We start from the raw sequence: 18741 nt of genomic DNA, 5'->3' as shown, positions 1-18741 counted from the left end.
GGATGGATGGGGCATCCACAGCCTCTCTGGGCAGCTGTTCCAGCACCTCACCGCTCTCACAGCAAACAACTTCCCCCTGACATCCAACCCAAATCTGCCCTCCTTCAACTTCAAACCATTTCCCCTTGTCCTGCAGTTATCTACCCTTTCCAAGAGCTGACTCCCCTCCTGTCTGTAGGCTCCCTTTAGGTACTGAAGGCTGCAATGAGGTCACCCCGCAGCCTTCTCTTCTCCATGCTGAACAAGCCCAGCTCCCTCAGCCTGTCTTTGTAGTGGAGGTGCTGCAGCCCCTGATCATCTTTGCGGCTCCTCTGGACCCTCTCCAACAGCTCTCTTTCTTGTCTTTCTTGTACTGGGGGCTCCAGACCTGGACGCAGTATTCCAGATGGGGCCTCACAAGAGCAGAGTAGAGGGGAACAATCACCTCCCTGTCCCTGCTGGCCACCCCTCTTTTGATGGAGCCCAGGATCCCATTTGCCTTCCGAGCCACAAGGGCACACTGCTGGCTCATGTTCAGTTTTTCATCCATCAAGACCCCCAGGTCCTTCTCCACAGGGCTGCTCTCAAGGACCGCTCCTTCCAGTCTGTAGGGATGCCTGGGATTCCTCCGGCCCAAGTGCAAAACTCTGCACTTTGCCGTGTTGAACCTCATCAGGTTCACCCAGCCCACCTTTCCAGCCTCTCGAGGTCCCTCTGAATGGCATCCCGTCCTTCAACTGTGTCAACCACACCACTCAGCTTGGTGTCGTCAGCAAATTGCTGAGGGTGCACTCGATTCTGCCATCGATGTCATTGATAAAGATGTTAAAGAGCACCGGTCCCAAGACAGACCCCTGGGGGACGCTGCTCGTTACCAGCCTCCACCTGGACATGGAGCCATTGATGACCAACGGGAAATTATTCTTTTATTCCTATGGGAAATTATTCCATTATTCCTACGGGAAACACGACAGTGAGAACTACAGCTTTGATAACTTCCAGCCCTGCAGGAAACGGGGAGCAGCAGAAAAGCAGCAGCTGGAAGCCGTGGATGCTCAGCAAGTCACCCCGCTGCTCAGCAACTACAGGGTGTCAACGCAGTCATTTGTGACCAGAGCCACAGAAATTCTCAGCTACGAGCCGCAAGTTTTCAACGTAGCCACCACCGCTAACCATGCATTTTCTCCATCCCGCCCCTTTGCTTCCATGCCGCCGTGTCAGCGAGCCGCTCCGCTGCCGTCTGTCGCAGCGTCCTGCAGTGCGGGCAAAGGGCTGCCGTCCCACCGACACTCAGCAAAACAGCAGGTGCTGCCCTCGTGGATTGAACCAGCTTTACTTCGGGCTCGCACTCAGGGCTGGAGGAGAGCAGCGCTCAGCCTGCTGGGAGCCCCGCTCGGTGATGGAACGCCGCGGTCAGTCAGCGCGACGTGCCGGCTGAGGGTGGGACAGAAGCACGGCGTGACTGCGCTGCGTGCGGCGCCGGGCCGGAACGGGGCGGAGCGGTGCGGCGTGCGGCGGCGTGCGGCTGCTTCAGCCCTCGGCGGCGGCGCTGGGATGGCGGCGGGCGGAGCGCTGCTGCGGGCGTTGGGTTTTGCCGCCCTCTTGTTGCCCGCCGTCCCTCGCGGGGCGCCCGGATCGGCGGAGCGCCGCTGCTTCTGCCAGGTGGGCTGCGGTGGGTTGGCGGGGGGCTGCGCTCGTTGTGCGGGGCGGCCCGAGCTTGGGGATCCCAGCACGCGGTGCCTTCCGAGCTGTGATCCGAGGGTTGCGTGCCTGGAGGTGGGCTGCCGCTCAGCGTAACTTTTTGTGGCTGCGAGTGGCTGCGGTGCGCTCGGCGCCCGGTGGTCCTGTCGGAACTGCATTAAAATCAGTGCTGAAGCGTGAATCAGAAGTCGGGAGTGGGGAAAGAAAACGCGGGGCTGTGGCTTTGCCTTCTGGGCGGCTCGTGATGGAAACGGCAGATAAAAACCTGTGCTAATAGAGAGTTGAACAGTGTGCTTTTCACTTCTTTATCACTGCGCCTTCCTGCTTCGCTGACGTTTGCCTCGGTCAGTCTGAGTCAGGAGCACGGTGTGATACGAGCAGCCCTTGGTGCTAAAAGCTCTGCTGTTCTGGCTTCGTTCCTTGGGCACAGAGAGCTGGCGTTGTGTTGTGCTGTGGTTTGTTGCTGTTTTCCTTTGGGGGCTGTTCCTCTGCTCATTAGGGGTGATTCTGGGCACTGACTTACTTCCTTGATACTTGAGCAGACTTTCAAGCCACTCTTGCATTCTTGTTAAATTGGTGCTTCCCAGAGAGCCCTGGGGCAGCAGCTCATACCCAATGCCCTGCCATCCCTGTGGGGGGGCACGGAAGGCACTGCCCAGAACACTGGAATCACAGAACCATAGAATGGCCTGGGTTGCAAAGGCCCACAATGCTGATCCAGTTCCAACCCCCTGCTGTGTGCAGGTCGCCAACCAGCAGCCCAGGCTGCCCAGAGCCACATCCAGCCTGGCCTTGAATGCCTGCAGGGATGGGGCATCCACAGCCTCCTTGGGCAACCTGTTCCAGTGCCTCATCACCCTTAGGTGAAGCTGGAGCTGCATATTCTTTTCTAAGTGATGCTTGGAGGTGATACATACCCTCTGTAGTGTTTCTGTGCTCTGTTCTAGCTGCAGGTGGGAGATGCAGAAAGGAGTTTGCCCTCTTTCCTGCCCAGCTGTGCAATAAGTGATGGTGTATGGGTCAGGGAGGTATCTTCTAGTGAGAAAAGAAAGCCTAAATCCACTGCCCAGGAGCATTTTTGTGATGCTGAGTGAACTGGGAAGAGATAAAGATCACTGGTGGAGCCTGGGATGGAGACAAAGGAGAACGAAGCAAAGGCCAAACCTAAGGATGATGCAGAGTCCACGTGAGGTGATGTTCCAACCTGTGGTACGCACCCGTGGAGGATACATCAGTGCTGTGGCACTGTGGAGAGCCAGCAGAACACCTCCCTGGCTGCTTGCTCAGCAGCTGGAGCCATTGGGGTGTGCATCTGTCCCAGCGGCTCCGTTGCATCTTTCCCTGCTGGGCAGACCCAGCCCTGCCTGCCCATCCCATGCCATGCTGGGCTCCCACACCCCGCCTGGGTGGAGCAGAACCCATTGCTGCTGCTGAGCTCAGTGATTTCACAGGTGCCAGGAAGCATGTGGCATGTGTTTGGGACTTCATGAAGTTCTGTTTCACCTGAAACAACTGTTTGAATTGTTGCAGGTTGAAGACACAGATGTTTCAGGAGCGGGGAAGGTGTCTTAAGGCATCACCCTCTCAGGAGAGTGCTTACCTGGAGTTCTTTACAGGGTGATATTGTGCTGGGTTAGTTATAGCTTGGTTTGGCCACTAAACCTTGCAAATTCAGGCCTGGTGCAAACATTACACAGAATCATGGAATGGGTTGGGTGAGACTTGAAGACCATTCAGTCCCAACTCCTGTTGTGGGCTGGGTGCCCCCCAGCTCAGGCTGCTCACAGCCCATCCACAGCCTCGGGCACCTCCAGGGATGGGGCACCCACAGCTCTGGGCAGTGCCAGCTGGAGATTCTACAGATGTTTCTGAAGGTAATTTCTAGAGCAGCTGAGGCATGGCCCATCTGCAGGCTGCCTTGCTCAGGGGTTGCCAGGCTTCCAGGAATGTGTGGTTTGGGGTTTTCTATTTTCGTTGGTTAGCCTTCTTAATTCTGAAACAGGTTTATGTTGGGTAACTGGATTACCAAATCAGTGCTGGTATTTTTTTTTAATGGGGGTGGTTTAGGCTAGTAGAAATCTTAATTGCTATGCTGGTAATCTTTTTTCATTACTTTGCAAAATTACTTTGCAGAGTACAGTACAGTGAGGTGTTGGGCTTCAGTGTGAATGCAAGAAATAGAAGCAAACCTGCACATCACAGTGACTTAGCACTAATGATTCGCTCAGGTGGCAAAGGGCACTGTGGCTCACTGTATTTCCCTTCACACCCACTTAAATCAGCATGGCTCAGTCTAAAATATCAGGTTCAATGAAAAAGCTTTGTTTCCTAAGCACTGAGTCCCACCCTAGGCCTGAGCCTGGGTTCCTTCCCCTTCTGCCCAGGGGGAAACTGCACGTTCCTTTAAGATGCTGGGTGTCCAACCCAGGCTGTTGTTTCTTCCCCTCCCTTCTCTGTATGCTCTGAGGGCGAGTGCTCATTGCCTTCCTTCTTGGAAAGAGGGCATGGAGCTCTGCTGCTGCAGTGGTGATCACTGTGGTTCTGGGGAGATTGATATCTGCCTCTCTGAGTGACCTGAGGGCTCTCCAGTTATGCATCAGGCCATGTGTTCCATGCTTCTCACATGGCTCTTCCTCTTTTCTCCACGCGTAGTAATTTATTTTGCCCTAATTGCAAAGGGCACTCTTCCTTGGAGGCTTTTCCTTGAGGCTTGCAGGGTTGTGGCCTATGTGCTGAGGGAATGCTGCTTCGTGCTGCCTGCTGCCAGGACCTGCTGAGCTTCTGGAACAGAGGCAGCGAGGGGATTTCTCACTGTGAATGTCCCACGCTCACTTCATAAATCAGCAGTACCCATTTAAAATGACCACCTTGGTCTTAAAACCCTAAACTGATCTGGTACTGGTGGATGGCAGCTGCCAAGTGTTGTATTGCTACTTTGGCATGCAGGAAAATTCCCTGGTGCCCAACTGAGAGGGAATGAGTGGTATGCTCGCTTTGTGGACACGGTGATTTCCCCGAGTACTCATCATGGGGTTGGGAAGCAGCAGGCCTCCTTCTGCTGTGTATCTTTCTCACCCAGGCAGTAAGCTACGTGTCAGAAAGCCATAGCTGAATTTGTTTTGCTTTGTTTTTTTTTTTTTTTTCTGTGGGCCTTACACACAGCATGAGTTGTTCAGGATGATGCAAGGAGTATTGGCTTCCTGCATCAGATCTGCAGCAGATGTTTCCTTGCCAAATGGCTGCCAAAGGTGCAGGGAAAGGCTGTTGCAGTCTCTGTGGTTCTGATCAAATCAAACAAATGGCTGCAGCACAGTCAGTTGACAGCAAGGACTTTAGTTGAGTCCATAACCTTTGGTGGCTTTATTGTTGTTTAATTAGACCCTTATGCAGATGGCAGCTGTTAGCTGTGTGCCATCCTGCCCAGAGTGGCATCCTGGTGTCAAACGAGAGCCTGGGCTGGTATGTCAGCTGGGTTTGGTCTTGATAAAAACATCTGTGTCTTGTCTAGCTGTATGTGTGTTATCTCTGCTCTCTGAAGAGATGGCAGTGTCTGTCTGATGCCTGTTGTTCTGGCATCAGTAAACTCTAAACAACCCTATGTGTGTTAGGGGAAAAATGTGTTTAATCATAGAATCACAGAATGGCCTGGGTTGCAAAGGAGCACAATGCTCATCCAGTTCCAACCCCCTGCTGTGTGCAGGTCACCAACCAGACCAGGCTGCCCAGAGCCACATCCAGCCTGGCCTTGAATGCCTGCAGGGATGGGGCATCCACAGCCTCCTTGGGCAACCTGTTCCAGTGCCTCACCACCCTCTGGCTGAAAAACTTCCTCCTCATATCCAACCTACACCTGCCCTGTCTCAGCTTAAAACCATTCCCTCTTGTCCTATGGACAAAAATTGCTTGCCCCCAACAACAGGCAAAAGACAGGTCCTAAAGGATGCATCACAAGAAATTCTTTGGCAATTCAGCACATTCAGCTTTATAGAACCATTAAAATAAGAAAAGAGCTCTGAGATCATCAAGTGCAACTGCCAACCCATCACCACCAGCCCCCTAAACCAGTGCTGTTTTGTTCTGGTCAGATTTAGGGCAATGTCTCTGAGAAAATGAAAGAAAATCCTGAATTGTATTATCTGTGCTCTGGAGCAGTGCTGACCAACTTGTTTGTGCTTGATGTTCTGTACCAACAGGTCACTGGCCATTTAGACGACTGCACCTGTGATGTAGAAACCATCGATGCCTTCAACAACTACAAGCTGTTTCCTAGGCTGAATCAACTCCTGGAAAGTGACTATTTTAGATACTACAAAGTAAGTTTCCCATACAAGAAACAGATGAATATTTCTCAGTAATTTACTATCCTTTTTTTTTTTTTTTTTTTTCCCACGGAAGTTATTGCTGATATCTTAAAATCAGATACCCCCATTTCAGCCAGGCTGCCCAGAATCCCATCCAACCTGGCTTTCGATGCCTCCAGAAGTGGGGCATCCTCAGCCTCTCTTTTAAAGATGTTTTCTTATGCGTTGTTTCCTCTGAGGAGCTGAAGCAGTAGAACAGTTTGTTGAATTAGGGCTCAAAAGAGCTGATGACGGGGAGTCCAAATTCCATAATGAGGATGCTCTTGGTGTCCTCCTGTCAACGAGGAAAGCCTGGTTTAGCTGTCAGACAGTCAGATGAAGTGATTGCAGTTATGCCAGGCCCTCGCTGTTAGATGATGTCTGCTCACATTCAATGAGATTGCATCTGTGTGACTAACTGTGGGTTTGTTTGGGTGTGCTTGGGTTGTGGCCAGAATTTACCTGCCAAGAACATGTGCTGAACAATGACTGTTTCCTGATTGTTTCAACAGACAAAAAAAATCTATGTTCTTCCATAAGAAGGGTTTAAGACATTCTCAACTTCTTTTCCTATGAAGAAAGGTTGAGGGAACTGGGCTTGCTTAGCTTGGAGCAGAGAAGGCTGCAGGGAGACCTCATTGTGGCCTTCCAGTACTTGAAAGGAGCATATAAACAGGAGGGGGAACGGCTGTTTGTGAGGGTGGATGGTGATAGGACAAGGGGGAATGGTTTTAAACTGAGACAGGGCAGGTGTAGGTTGGATGTGAGGAGGAAGTTTTTCAGCCAGAGGGTGGTGAGGCACTGGAACAGGTTGCCCAAGGAGGCTGTGGATGCCCCATCCCTGCAGGCATTCAAGGCCAGGCTGGATGTGGCTCTGGGCAGCCTGGGCTGCTGGTTGGCGACCTGCACACAGCAGGGGGTTGGGACTGGATGAGCACTGTGGGCCTTTGCAACCCAGGCCATTCTGGGATTCTATGGACTTTGCTGCACTGCAGATTAGAACAGCTCCACATAAAATCACCAGCAGACCTGCTGGCTCATAAGGTGTACAAAATACCCAACCAGAAAGGGTTGTCTGTGCTCAAAGAGCATCAAGGTATGAGTACGAAACGTAACATAGCACAGATAGTCTTGGCTGTACTGCATGAGTACACACATCCTGTATGAGAGACACATGAATGAGCATGGCAGACTGAAATCAGGTCTTTGTTTGAAGTGAAGGAAACTTTCTGCTTGCACTTGCACTGCAGTACTCAGCTCTGCACTAGGTTTTGTTAGCAGAAGCCTTTCAGTGAGATAGCAGTGCATGCTGGCAGGTTGTGATGTGGAAGGCTGGCTTGGCTGCACGGAAGAAATGTGTAACAGGATAATGTGTTATTTTTAGGTAAACCTAAAGAAACCGTGTCCTTTCTGGGATGACAACAGTCACTGCGGAATAAGAGACTGTGCTGTAAAACCCTGCCCATCTGTGAGTAGAGAACCATTCACTTCTCTATTTTCTCTATTTGGCCTTTGCAGCCCGAGAGTAAAAAGCAGGTAAATATCTTACAGTGCTGACTGCTGAGCCACAGCTCTGCTGTGGCTGCAAAGGAGGCTTCCTTAGGCACAGTACTGCTGGGATCTCTAAAGAAAAGCTGAAATGGTAGATTCTGACACCTTGATGAAAGGCTGGGCTTCTGACAGCCAGCCCTCCACCAATGGAAACTCTTGTCCTGGCCCCTTTTATTTGATGCATTAGTAGAATGATTTTAGGGGCAAATCCCCTGTTGCTGTGTACTGTGTTAATTGTACTGTGTTAATTGTTCACCCTGCTAGCCTATGAGCTACACAGAGATGTGCTGTTTTGCCTGATGACTTCAGCCAAGCCCTTTCCAGCAATCTCTATACATAAAATAGCTCTTTCAGAGTCCTGTGTTTCCCAGCACAAAAGCAGATACCTTTGCCTTTGCATCCTGGACAGAAGGGATTTGTTCACTGAGCTGGAAGAAAACATGGTGACTGCAGGTGTCTGTCTGAAAAGAAGGGGATAAGAGAGAAGGAACTGGGACTTGGTTGCTGGGTTGGTAGACATGGTGCAAATGCCCCCAGCCTGGCTCTGTGGGGTGGCAGCCAACTACAGGCTGTCTTACGTCTCCTTCTGAGGTCTCCAGAGCACTCTGTGTGCTGATGCTCTGCTGGGATATGCTGTGCTGGTGGTACAGTGCAAGGGCAGTATGAGACCCTAATTGCATGCATTTACCAAACAACTGCAGCTTATTTTTGTGTACAGCTTAAAGTATAATGCCATGGAGATGTCTGTCCCTCTCACCTGGGAGCTCTGTGAAACCTGAAGTAATGCAGCTGTTTGCTTGGATGAAAAATGTCTGAGGTGCTACAGCACCAACAGAGTGCAATGGGTGTGTGTGTGTGTGAATGTCACCCCTTATATAAATTCTGATCTGTATATTACATTTACCTCATTCCCCTCTCCTGTGGACTTCCCTACCCTTCCAACAACTCCTTTGGTGGTGATTCCATACAGCTGCTGTGGGAGACTTCAGGATGACGTATATCAGGGCTGGGAACTGCAAGAGCTGAAAAGAGGCAATTGGGCTTCTGCCAGCATCACCTGGAGGTGGGATGGCAGCCAGCAGCTGCTCTGAAGTCTGGGTTGGCATCTTCCCCCTTGTGCTTGGTGAGCAGAGCACAGCCTGGTGGAGCACTGTGGAAGGCTGCTGACCTATTGAGAATGAGATTCTTGCGAAAAATCAAAATAAAACACTGGGAATATTGCTTAACTTTTGTCTGTGGAGGAGCCTGTAATTAGAGATGGTGTAAGCTAAGCTGGGGGATTTGATTCCTTTTAAGCCCTGGGAGCTGCTGTAACCTTCCTAATCTTTTTCAAACATTAGACTGAAAGGCTTTGTCAGCTTCACATGTAGCACGTGCTCAATTTTGTCTTTCAGGACGAAGTCCCTGATGGAATCAGATCTGCAAGTTACAAGGTAGGTTTGTCTGCATGCACAAAGTGACACGGCTGGTAGGACTTTGAGTCACTGTAAGTGATAAAAGCCTTCTTGGAGGCTTCCCCAAGTCCAGGTGAAGTGTGTCAGTGCCTGCTGTGAGTCCCTGCAGCAATCCCCACAGCTGCGCCAGGCCCTGAATATTTGCAGACATCTTGTCTGCAAATATCAACTATTAGAATAGAAGTGTTTCTGATGCTTAAACTGTATGTGCAGCAAAGGCCAAATTATAACATCAGCATGCTTGTGTTTTGATCTTTGCTTTGCTTCTCAATGCAGTATTCAGAGGAAGCCAACAGCCGTGCTGAAGAATGTGAAGAAGCCAGCAGACTTGGGGCTGTGGATGAGTCATTGAGGTATGACTTCTTCCCACAGCCCATACTTGTCTTGAAGGAACCTCAGCATCAGTGCTCTGTCTGATGCTCTTCATCCTTTCTTTGCAGCAAGGAAACCCAGCAGGCAGTGCTCCAGTGGACATGGCACGATGACTCTTCAGACAGCTTCTGTGAAGCTGATGGTATGATGAGCTGTTTGATCTTTCCAACTCTAAGCAGTTCAAGCTCTCTGTAGAGCTTTGAGGCTAATGTGTAGTATTCCAGCAAGCCTAAAGCATATATGTCATTTCTTTTCCCTCCACATTCCCTACCCTTTTGAAAATAATCAAAAGCTTCATTGCTGTTCAGGGTCTTGCAGTGCTTAGCAAGTTAGTGAGCATCTCAGAGTTGGCTTTGCCATCTGTGGCCTTGCACTGTGATAGCTCAGAATGCCAGAGAGCTGCTGCAGTGGGTCCGTGTGCAGCAAATGCTGTGCACCTGCCTTTTTGGAGGCCTGTTCAGTATGTAGAGGGGTGGCTGGCTTGGCTTTGGAAGATGTCATTTCCTTTAGAAGCTGTTGTCACTGACCCAGCGTTCTGCTCCACAGACATCCTTTCTCCCGACGCAGAGTATGTGGATTTACTCCTGAATCCTGAGCGCTACACTGGCTACAAAGGACCAGATGCCTGGAAGATATGGAACAGTATTTATGAAGAAAACTGCTTCAAGTAGGTGCTTTGGGACACAGGTGCCACAAACCTTGAGTCACTGTGAGCCTGACTTCTGCAGAGGGGCTGCACGTGCTACAACTGCTCTGTTAACCTCCATCTTCCAGTCTTGGCTGCAATGCTGCATGGTATGGGCTGTGGGAGCAGGGGATGAGCCATATGGCTGCCCCAGGCTGTTCCTTGTACCACAGCTCTGCAGAGTGGGGATCCAGCAGCCTGCAGGGTGTGCATCTCTGGTGTGATGTGGTCCTCATCACGCAGCCCTGTTCTCCCTGGGTGTCATACCAGCGAGGTGAGCTCCCTCCCCAGTCTTTGCCAGTTGGATCTCTGCTGAGGTCTGCTCCTGGGGCTGCGCTGGTGGACGCTGATCTGTAGTCTTGCCTGCTTTACCTTTCCAGTGATTTCTTCTCTCTGCACACTACAGCATCATGTTGCACCAGGGCCATGAGATGATGTCCACGAGCATTCCTCTAGGCATTGGATTTTCCCTTAGATGTGTTTGTGTGTGTTTTTTTTTGTTTTTTTTTTTTTACAAAGAAGGAAGAAAGAAAAGAAAATCTCATCTCTCTTTAGTCTTTTTCTGTTGGAGTAGGAGGACCTCTTAAATCTTCCTAGCCTATTTGGCTGCAGAAAAGTATTTTCTTCCGCTGTTGTTTCTGCACATCAAGGAGACAGTCACGTATTTACTTATCTAAATGATCTATTTTTTTTTTCCTCATAGGCCTCAGAATGTGAAAAGACCTTTGGCATCTGGTAGAGGTGAGTCATGTATTCATCTTGCTAAGTGGTTTGGTAGCGTACTGCTCTGAGCTACAACACCAGCAAATACTGTGTGAGCTAATTTTGCTGAACGAGAGCTGTGGTTTAGCTCTTGCTCAAGTCTAGAATAGTTATGGCCAATGGAATGGCATCAGGAAGACTGTCCAGCATCCATCATGGAGAAGGGAGGTCTGATTCTCAGGCTGGGGACAGAGCTGAACCCTGAGTCAGTGCTTTCTGTGCTCAGCAATGCCAAACCATCTGGGAGGGACTGAAATAAGACCCTGGCTGGGATCCTCGGGGGAAACCATTTAATAGGAGAAACTGCCTTAGAGGCAAAGACTTAACAGTGTAAATGAAAGTTGGGAGGGGTCTCAGGAGCATACAGACAGCTGCAGGCTCAAGGCTGCTAAGAAAGCCTGTGTTTCCTGATGTCCCATCGTGCCCAGACATTAGAATATCATCAGTATGTTGATGGCCTGAACTCCAGCTGTGTCTTCTGGGGTGATCTCTGGATTTTCCCTAATCTGTGCAGGTGGTTTTTCCACTCCTTTGAGCTTTGCATGGAGGAGTGACACTTTAAGCACAGCAATAATGAACTAAGTATACAGTGCCCTTTAAAATCCCAGTGTTTCTCGTGAGGAGTGCTGTTGTTTGGGGCGAGGTATGAATGAAATATTACAGTCACCATGGAAGGACTGCAGCTCTGTCTGCGAGAAAGAAACAGGACATGAGAACAGGGTCAGGCCTGATGCCTGTGTTGATGCAAATGCCTGGTGAGTTGCAGGAAGAACTGAGGTCTCTGAGTATCTTGTCAGAGGTTATACAGGAGACAGTTGCGTTTCCTATTTTCCAGTTTCTGCTTTAACTTCCTTTACAAACACAGATCCCTCCTGTGTGGGTCAGGTTGTGTGGGAGCATTGCTCACCAGGTACCTCACTGCTGCAGTTATTGAGATCACGTTTTGTGTTAGGAAGATGTATGAATCTCCTTGGGAAGGTTCATCCTTTTGTCAGAGCAGGTTAGCAGAGCAATCTTAATGTTTCTGCTTTGCAGTTTAGCTTTGGTTGTGTGTAATTATCTCCTTTATTTTTTTTCTCTCCCCACTACTCGCGCTTTTCTCTCGTCAGGAGACGATGGAGGTGAGTGGCACTCTGTTTTTACCCATACCAGAAACAGGTCCTCTTGTTAAAAACACGTACTGGGAGTCTTCAGGATTCATGGCATGAGCTTTTTTCAGTGCTGGTTACTGCTGAGGAAGCAGCTCACAGGCTGTACTTTGGAAGACAGTTTGTGGGGACTGCGTGCCTCATTGCAGCTCCTTGCTGGAAGGGCTGAGCCCCAGAGCTGTTTGTGCTCTGTGGTACTGGGCCTGTCTATGGGACATCCCTCCTGTCTCCAAACTACATCCAAATCCTTTTCTGTCCTCCAGATTATTTTCAAGCAGGTCGTAGCAGAGGTCAGTGTGAAACACTGCCTTGTGTGATTGTACACATTTGGTTGCACTGTTTTATTTCTTTTTAATAAAAATACCCCCTCCCCACACTTAGCAGTAAAGAAAGCAATCTGTGGCCTTTGTTTCCCCGTGGGTCACAGCATCACGCAGTGGTTTTGCCCCCCACCAGCTCTTGCCAAGGTGGGTGGGAAGGATCCCTGCGTTATGTCTGTCTGCTGCCACCACTGCCTTATAGAGACATCAGGCAGGCAGAAGAGTGGGGAGAAAAACCCTTTTTGCCCTCTTCTACCACCTCTATTCCTGCTTCTGCAAACTGGAGTGAGCAGAGTTGCTCTAGGTGTGGTCTCAAGGGTGGTGTCAGGTTTTTGGCCATGGGAGCAGCTGGGGGGGTGTGTAGCAGCAGGAAGGCTCTAACAAGGCACCTCAGACTGACATGCTTTTTCCCTTCTGTTTGCAGGGCAGACATTTTACAAGTGGTTGAAAGGTAATCCTTCTCTCTAAACCTGGCATCTCTTCTTGGGATGATTGCAGAATGGCTGTGGAGTGAGTGGGGGCTGCTTGCTGCTCTGGGGTTTGGTGAGATCTGTCTGGCAGTCGGGAGAGGAAAATTCAGTATATGCTTTCAGTATCTTAAAATGCTTGGTTTTTTTTTTCCCCTTTTTTTTTTTTCCTCCAGGTGTCTGCATAGAGAAACGAGCTTTCTACAGGCTCATTTCTGGTCTCCATGCAAGCATCAACATTCACCTGAGCGCCAGGTACCTCTTACAAGGTAACTGCCACTTCCTGCCTGAGCTTTCCTGCATCAGCTCTTAATTGGCACAGCCTTCACATCCATGGCTCAGCTAAATGCTAGTGCAGCCCATCCCAGCAGGGCTCATGCCTGCTTCTGTGCTCTTATTCTCTCTCCCTCAGCACAAGGTTGTGTAACAGAATTAAGAATGCACTTGTTGCATGCCTTTGGGTCTGCAAATGGCTGGGCTCTGCTCTGTGCTGAGACTTCCAGCACGTATGCCTTTTATTCTTCCTCCATGGTTATTTTGGAGTGTGTTTCTAATTGCATTTCTCCCTAGCCTGTTTTTATGGCAGTCAGTTTAGCAGTAATTTCATCCAGACTGAGAAATGCTTGGCTGGGCTTCTCCAAGTCCCTTGAGCTATTTCCATGTGCCATTCCCACTTTCTTTGCATCCCTTGTCCACGAGCAGCTATCTAACAAATCTCAATTTCAACCCTGGGGTTGGAAATAGGGTGATGTGAGAGCATGATTTCCCTATCCCATGTAGTCAGGGTCTGTGCTGTAATGGAATAAATCTGGTAGGCTTGGTGTATAGATATCACTCTAAACTACCATAGCTGTGTCCTTCAGGAAGTCTGAGCCTGTGCCCCACACTGCATGAACAACGTAGGCCTTGGCCACAAGAGACAGCTTGGAACAGTTGGGGTTGATGGAAGGGCTATGGCTGTTAAGGGCTTGGATCCCTTCGGTTAGAGATGCATTTCACCATTTAGCTTGGGACACTGGGAGGGAGTGAACTAGAACTATATCTACCCACCTCATGTCTTTGTTTTTGTGCTCTCAGATACGTGGTCAGAGAAGAAATGGGGCCCCAATGTTACAGAGTTCCAGCAGAGGTTTGATGAAGTTGTCACCAGAGGGGAAGGCCCCAGAAGACTGAAGAACCTGTATTTTCTCTACCTGATTGAGCTGCGGGCTCTATCTAAAGTGCTGCCCTTCTTTGAGCGCCCAGGTTTCCAGCTGTACACAGGGAATCACAGCCACGATGCAGAAATCAAGAACCTATTGCTGGAAGTTCTCCATCTGGCCAAGTAATTACGTTCGGTACCTGGGGAGAATGGCTCTTTCAACCTTGGCATCTCTGAGCGTGCTTAACCTTTCGCTTAAAGCTCCTAGAAAGGCAGGTTCTGGGTTCCTTCTTGGAGTGGGATGGCATGATTTGGTAGCATTGTTGGGAGTTCATTGGTATCTGCATTCAAATTGCAAAACAGGGTAATTAAGCCCATGGTTTAATAGCCTAGGCTGCCTTTTTGATTTAGCAGAGTTGAATTTAATAACCTCCTACACATCAGTCCTGAAATTGGCTACCTGGTTGAGTCATCTGTGAAATGCCAGTCCTGCTGTCATGTTTTTTTTGCTAGAAAAAATCCCAACCATGCACATAATGGAGGCTTGGGCTGATGGGCAGCACTCAGGGTATGAGGAGCTGGAGGTACCAGAACCAGATGGAAATGGGTGTCTCTAACATGATGGACGTTTGAATTTATCTCCTCATGCCTTCACTGCTTACGTCTGTCAGAAAACAGACTACAATTACTTAGAAATCACAGAGTAATTGCTGAGAATGTCTCCAAGGTGAAATGCAAGCTAAAATTGAAAGCCTCCAAGAGATCTGAGAAGCAAGCAGCTTGCAGTCAGACACAGAAAGTCTCCAGATGTATTTTAACACCTGTCAGCTCTGTTCTCATACCTAACCAAGTACTCCTGTGAACCTGAGTTAAGCTACACAAACAAACTGCAGGGAGATAAAACTTTTTGTTCCATTTCAGATCTTTTCCACTGCATTTTGATGAAAACTCCTTCTTTGCAGGGAATAAAAAAGAAGCTGCTAAACTAAAGGTAATTGCCCAGCCCTTCCTTTTGGAATACTTTGTACCCACAGAGTATTTTGGATGTGTCTGGGATAGTACTGCATCTGAAAGGGACCCAATAGGTTTAAGGAACTGGATTGGATATTTCCAATTCATTCTGGTTTGGGGAGCTGCATGTTGTGGGTGTACCTTTTTCATAAAATCTTAGAATGGCCTGGGTTGCAAAGGCCCACAGTGCTCATCCAGTTCCAACCCCCTGCTGTGTGCAGGTCGCCAACCAGCAGCCCAGGCTGCCCAGAGCCACATCCAGCCTGGCCTTGAATGCCTGCAGGGATGGGGCATCCACAGCCTCCTTGGGGCAACCTGTTCCAGTGCCTCACCACCCTCTGGGTGAAAAACTTCCTCCTCATATCCAACCTACACCTGCCCTGTCTCAGTTTAAAACCATTCCCCCTTGTCCCATCACCATCCACCCTCACAAACAGCCATTCCCCCTCCTGTTTATCTGCTCCTTTCAAGTACTGAAGGCCACAATGAGGTCTCCCCACAGCCTTCTCTTCTCCACACTAAACAATCCCAGTTCCCTCAACCTTTCCTCATAGGAGAGGTGCTCCAGTCCCCTGATCATCTTTGTGGCTCCTCTGGACCCTCTCCAACAGCTCCCTGTCTTTCTTGTACTGGATGCTCCAGACCTGGACGCAGTGCTGCAGATGGGGCCTCACAAGAGCTGAGTAGAGGGAGAGAATCACTTCCCTCTCCCTGCTGGCCACCCCTTTTTTATTGCAGCCCAGAACACAGTTGGCCTTCCAGGCTGCATGCACACACTGCTGGCTCACATCCAGCTTCTTATCCCCCAGGACCCCCAAGTCTGGCTGCTGCTGAGGGTCTGCTCCAGGATTCATTTCACCAACTTGGTCCCATGGAATTTAGCCTGAACAGAATTAACGCACTTGGATTTGGATTAATACATGGAAGAAGACCTGGTTAGTGTGTAACTGTGATCAGTTTACATCTCTTTTCCCCTAGGAGGAGGTCAGGCTACACTTCAAGAATATTTCTAAGATAATGGACTGCGTCGGCTGCTTCAAGTGTCGCCTGTGGGGGAAGCTGCAGGTGAGCTCTGTCAGCACTGTGGGGCACGACTGGGAGCACCTCGTTTGATGGGACCGTGGAGCACAGAGGCAGTTCTTAGATATGCCAGCTCCAAGGTACAGATGAGTGCCAATTAGCAGGAAGCTGTGTGAGGATCCCCGCTCTCTGGGGCTGCCAGCAGCTGCCTGTTGCCTTTGCGGTTGAAAACTGGGTGAACTTCCTGCAGCTGCACCCTGAGAGTGGGAGGGGCACGGAGCCTGAGAGAAGCAAGGCAGAGGTGCTGCAGGACTGGGGTTCAGCCAGATCTGTGCTGTGTCTTGTGTGTGGTCAGACCTGGGCAGGAAGCCTTCGCTGTGCAGCTCTGCTGTCTAAATAATGCCAAATAAACAGAACGTCCTGGCTCTGTCCTGCTTCCTTCTCTGCTGTGTTACGTGAAGGCTGAGTCTTGCCCTGTTAAGTTGATGTCAACAGGAACCTTTGCAAAGACAAGGAAGGGAAGCAAAGTTAGGCTCATGTGCCAGGCTCTGGATGCCTCTTGTATTAAACCAACTCCTTTTCACACACAGACACAGGGCTTGGGCACAGCACTGAAGATCCTTTTTTCTGAAAACCTGATAGAAAAGATTCCTGAAAGCGGCCCTTCCTATGGATTCCAGCTGACAAGACAAGAAATCGTGGCTCTGTTTAATGCTTTTGGAAGGTTAGTGTGAGACCTTATGCATGCTGCTGCATTACATCCCTCTTAAGCTTAATCAGTCCATCTTCACTGGCAATATTGGTGTTAACTTCTGGTGGTACTTTCTTACAAAGCAGCCCTCAAATGCCCAATGGTGTTCATGTGGAAGTGCAGCGGTGGAACAATTTAAAGCAACTTGTTTATATGCTGTATTTTTGTTAGGAATTGAAGGAAGTGCTTGGATTAACATACAAAGAACTCGGTGTCTTTTAAGAAACGCTCTGACTGCTCAGGGAGCACACTGTCCCCAAACAGAAGTTGCTCTTCTTACCTATTCTATTTTTGCTCTCTCCTTCAAGCACTGCAGTTCCACCAGTTTGTTCCCAGTTCCACCCTGCAGTAGTGACATTTATTGGGTAGCCATCAGTCCCGTCCCTGAGGGGAGCAGGATGAGGGCTTGGGCAGAAAAGAGGGGAGCTATGCAGGTCCACATCTCTGCTTTTTTTTAGAAAGTGATCTGGGTTACTCAAAATCTTAAAACAGAAGGCAGGGAGAAGCAGACCCTCTCTGTAAGGAAGAGAAAGTCCCAGGCCTTATCCTCAGAGCCCAGTCCTGTATCCTTACTGATACTCTGGGGCCAGAATGCATTGAACAAGGAAATGAGGGGCATGATTGAAAGAGACCTCCTTGACCTCCAGTTAATGAGTTTGTCTGGTGGCTGCAGAGCTGTATTACGTCCTGTTCCTCTGTGTCTCTCAGTAACAGAGCCTTGTGTATATTTGCTTTAAAAAGAGCCTGGCTGTAACCAAAACCTAATTTAGCTGGATTTCTAAATTCTCTCCCTCAGAGCTGCTCAAAGCTCTCCTTGATAGTGTTCCCTTTCTTGCTTTATTCAGAAGGCAGTGATGCAGACGTGGCTGTAATGCTTTTGTTGCCCGCAGGATTTCAACAAGTGTCAGAGAACTGGAGAACTTCAGGACCATCCTACGAACCATGCGGTGAATCCAGCACAGAAAGGCTGAAGCTTTCCTGCTCCCCTCCTGGGTTCTTCAGCAATAGGCAAACACCACAATCCCACTGCACTCTGAGGGCTGCAGGTGAAGGCCACTTGCTGAGCCTCAGGCTCCTGGTTGACTGTCTGTCTGGAAGCTGCTGGTGCCAAATATTTTGTACAAAACCAAAAACCTATTGTTTTGTATAAAAGTGAGGGCTGTGTGTAAAGTTTATTTTATAAGAGATCATTCTGAACGACTCCTCTAAATACTGCTGTATTGGTTGAATGGGTGAGACCGCTCTCTTTCCCTTCAGAAGCTGAAGGCAAAGCCTGAATAAAGTTGGGAAAAATTCCTCAATCTGTTCCCTGACTCCATGCTGGCTCTCACAGCATCCTTACAGGGGCTTAGAGGAATGAATCCTAGAATGGCCTGGGTTGCAGAGGCCCACAGTGCTCATCCAGTTCCAACCCCTGCTGTGTGCAGGTCGCCAACCAGCAGCCCAGGCTGCCCAGAGCCACATCCAGCCTGGCCTTGAATGCCTGCAGGGATGGGGCATCCACAGCCTCCTTGGGCAACCTGTTCCAGTGCCTCACCACCCTCTGGCTGAAAAACTTCCTCCCCAAATCCAACCCAAACCTGCCCTGTCTCACTTTAAAACCATTCCCCGCCACTCTGGGACAGAGCAGGGTGTTGCTGCACTTTTCTGACCTGCTGCTTTGCATCCCGTGCTGTTGAGTGAGCAGATGGCGTTTCAGGCCAGTGCTGCAGGGGGAGCAAGGCCCTTCTTCCTTGCAGAAGGCGATGGGGTTTGCAGAGTGCAGCAGTGCACTGAAGGAATCCTGCAGCTCACCATTTGGCCACCTCGGGCCTCCATCTTGTGTGAAAACAGGCGAGCAGCAGCACAGGCCACGCTCTTGCCAGGTGCTGAGCTGAAAGCACACCCTGAAAACGGTGACTCTGGGTTTTGTTCTTGCAAGAAGGCAGAGTGTGGGCATAAAATAAGGCAAATGCAGGGCTGGCACAGCCCCCCTTCCCAGCCCTGCTGTCAGGAACCAGAGCTGTGAGAGAAAATAGGGTTTTGTTACAGGAGCCCTG

The 18741-nt window shown here is 49.7% G+C and overlaps 2 protein-coding genes across 3 annotated transcripts in view; one reads left to right on the top strand and one right to left on the bottom strand.

Annotated features, from left to right (window-relative positions):
* The first annotated feature begins 1151 nt into the window (after nucleotides 1-1151).
* On the top strand, nucleotides 1152-18003 carry ERO1A (endoplasmic reticulum oxidoreductase 1 alpha). 2 transcript variants are annotated; one of them, XM_031602309.2, is made up of 16 exons: nucleotides 1152-1641; nucleotides 5874-5993; nucleotides 7405-7488; nucleotides 8966-9004; nucleotides 9302-9378; nucleotides 9466-9539; nucleotides 9944-10064; nucleotides 10786-10823; nucleotides 11954-11965; nucleotides 12737-12763; nucleotides 12956-13048; nucleotides 13857-14103; nucleotides 14842-14911; nucleotides 15910-15996; nucleotides 16542-16675; nucleotides 17593-18003. In XM_031602309.2, the coding sequence occupies exons 1-16, from the start codon at nucleotides 1186-1188 to the stop codon at nucleotides 17651-17653; spliced, it is 1740 nt and encodes a 579-aa protein (XP_031458169.2). In that variant the 5' UTR covers nucleotides 1152-1185; the 3' UTR covers nucleotides 17654-18003. The 2 variants fall into 2 exon arrangements, with proteins under 2 accessions (XP_031458169.2, XP_089998080.1); XM_090141954.1 differs by lacking the exon at nucleotides 11954-11965.
* The window catches only part of GPR137C (G protein-coupled receptor 137C), a 28935-nt gene continuing 16276 nt past the window's right edge, over nucleotides 6083-18741 (bottom strand). Inside the window, exon 7 of the mRNA XM_090141955.1 lies at nucleotides 6083-6315. Coding sequence (XP_089998081.1) covers nucleotides 6186-6315 — 130 coding nt within the window. The 3' untranslated portion in view covers nucleotides 6083-6185. The remainder of the gene's footprint in view (nucleotides 6316-18741) is intronic.

This window comes from Phasianus colchicus, chromosome 5 (genome assembly GCF_987193195.1).
Source record: "Phasianus colchicus chromosome 5, bPhaCol1.hap1.1, whole genome shotgun sequence".
NCBI lineage: Eukaryota > Metazoa > Chordata > Aves > Galliformes > Phasianidae > Phasianus > Phasianus colchicus.
Note: the sequence above shows the minus strand (reverse complement) of the source record. Positions and strands in the feature narration are given on the sequence as shown.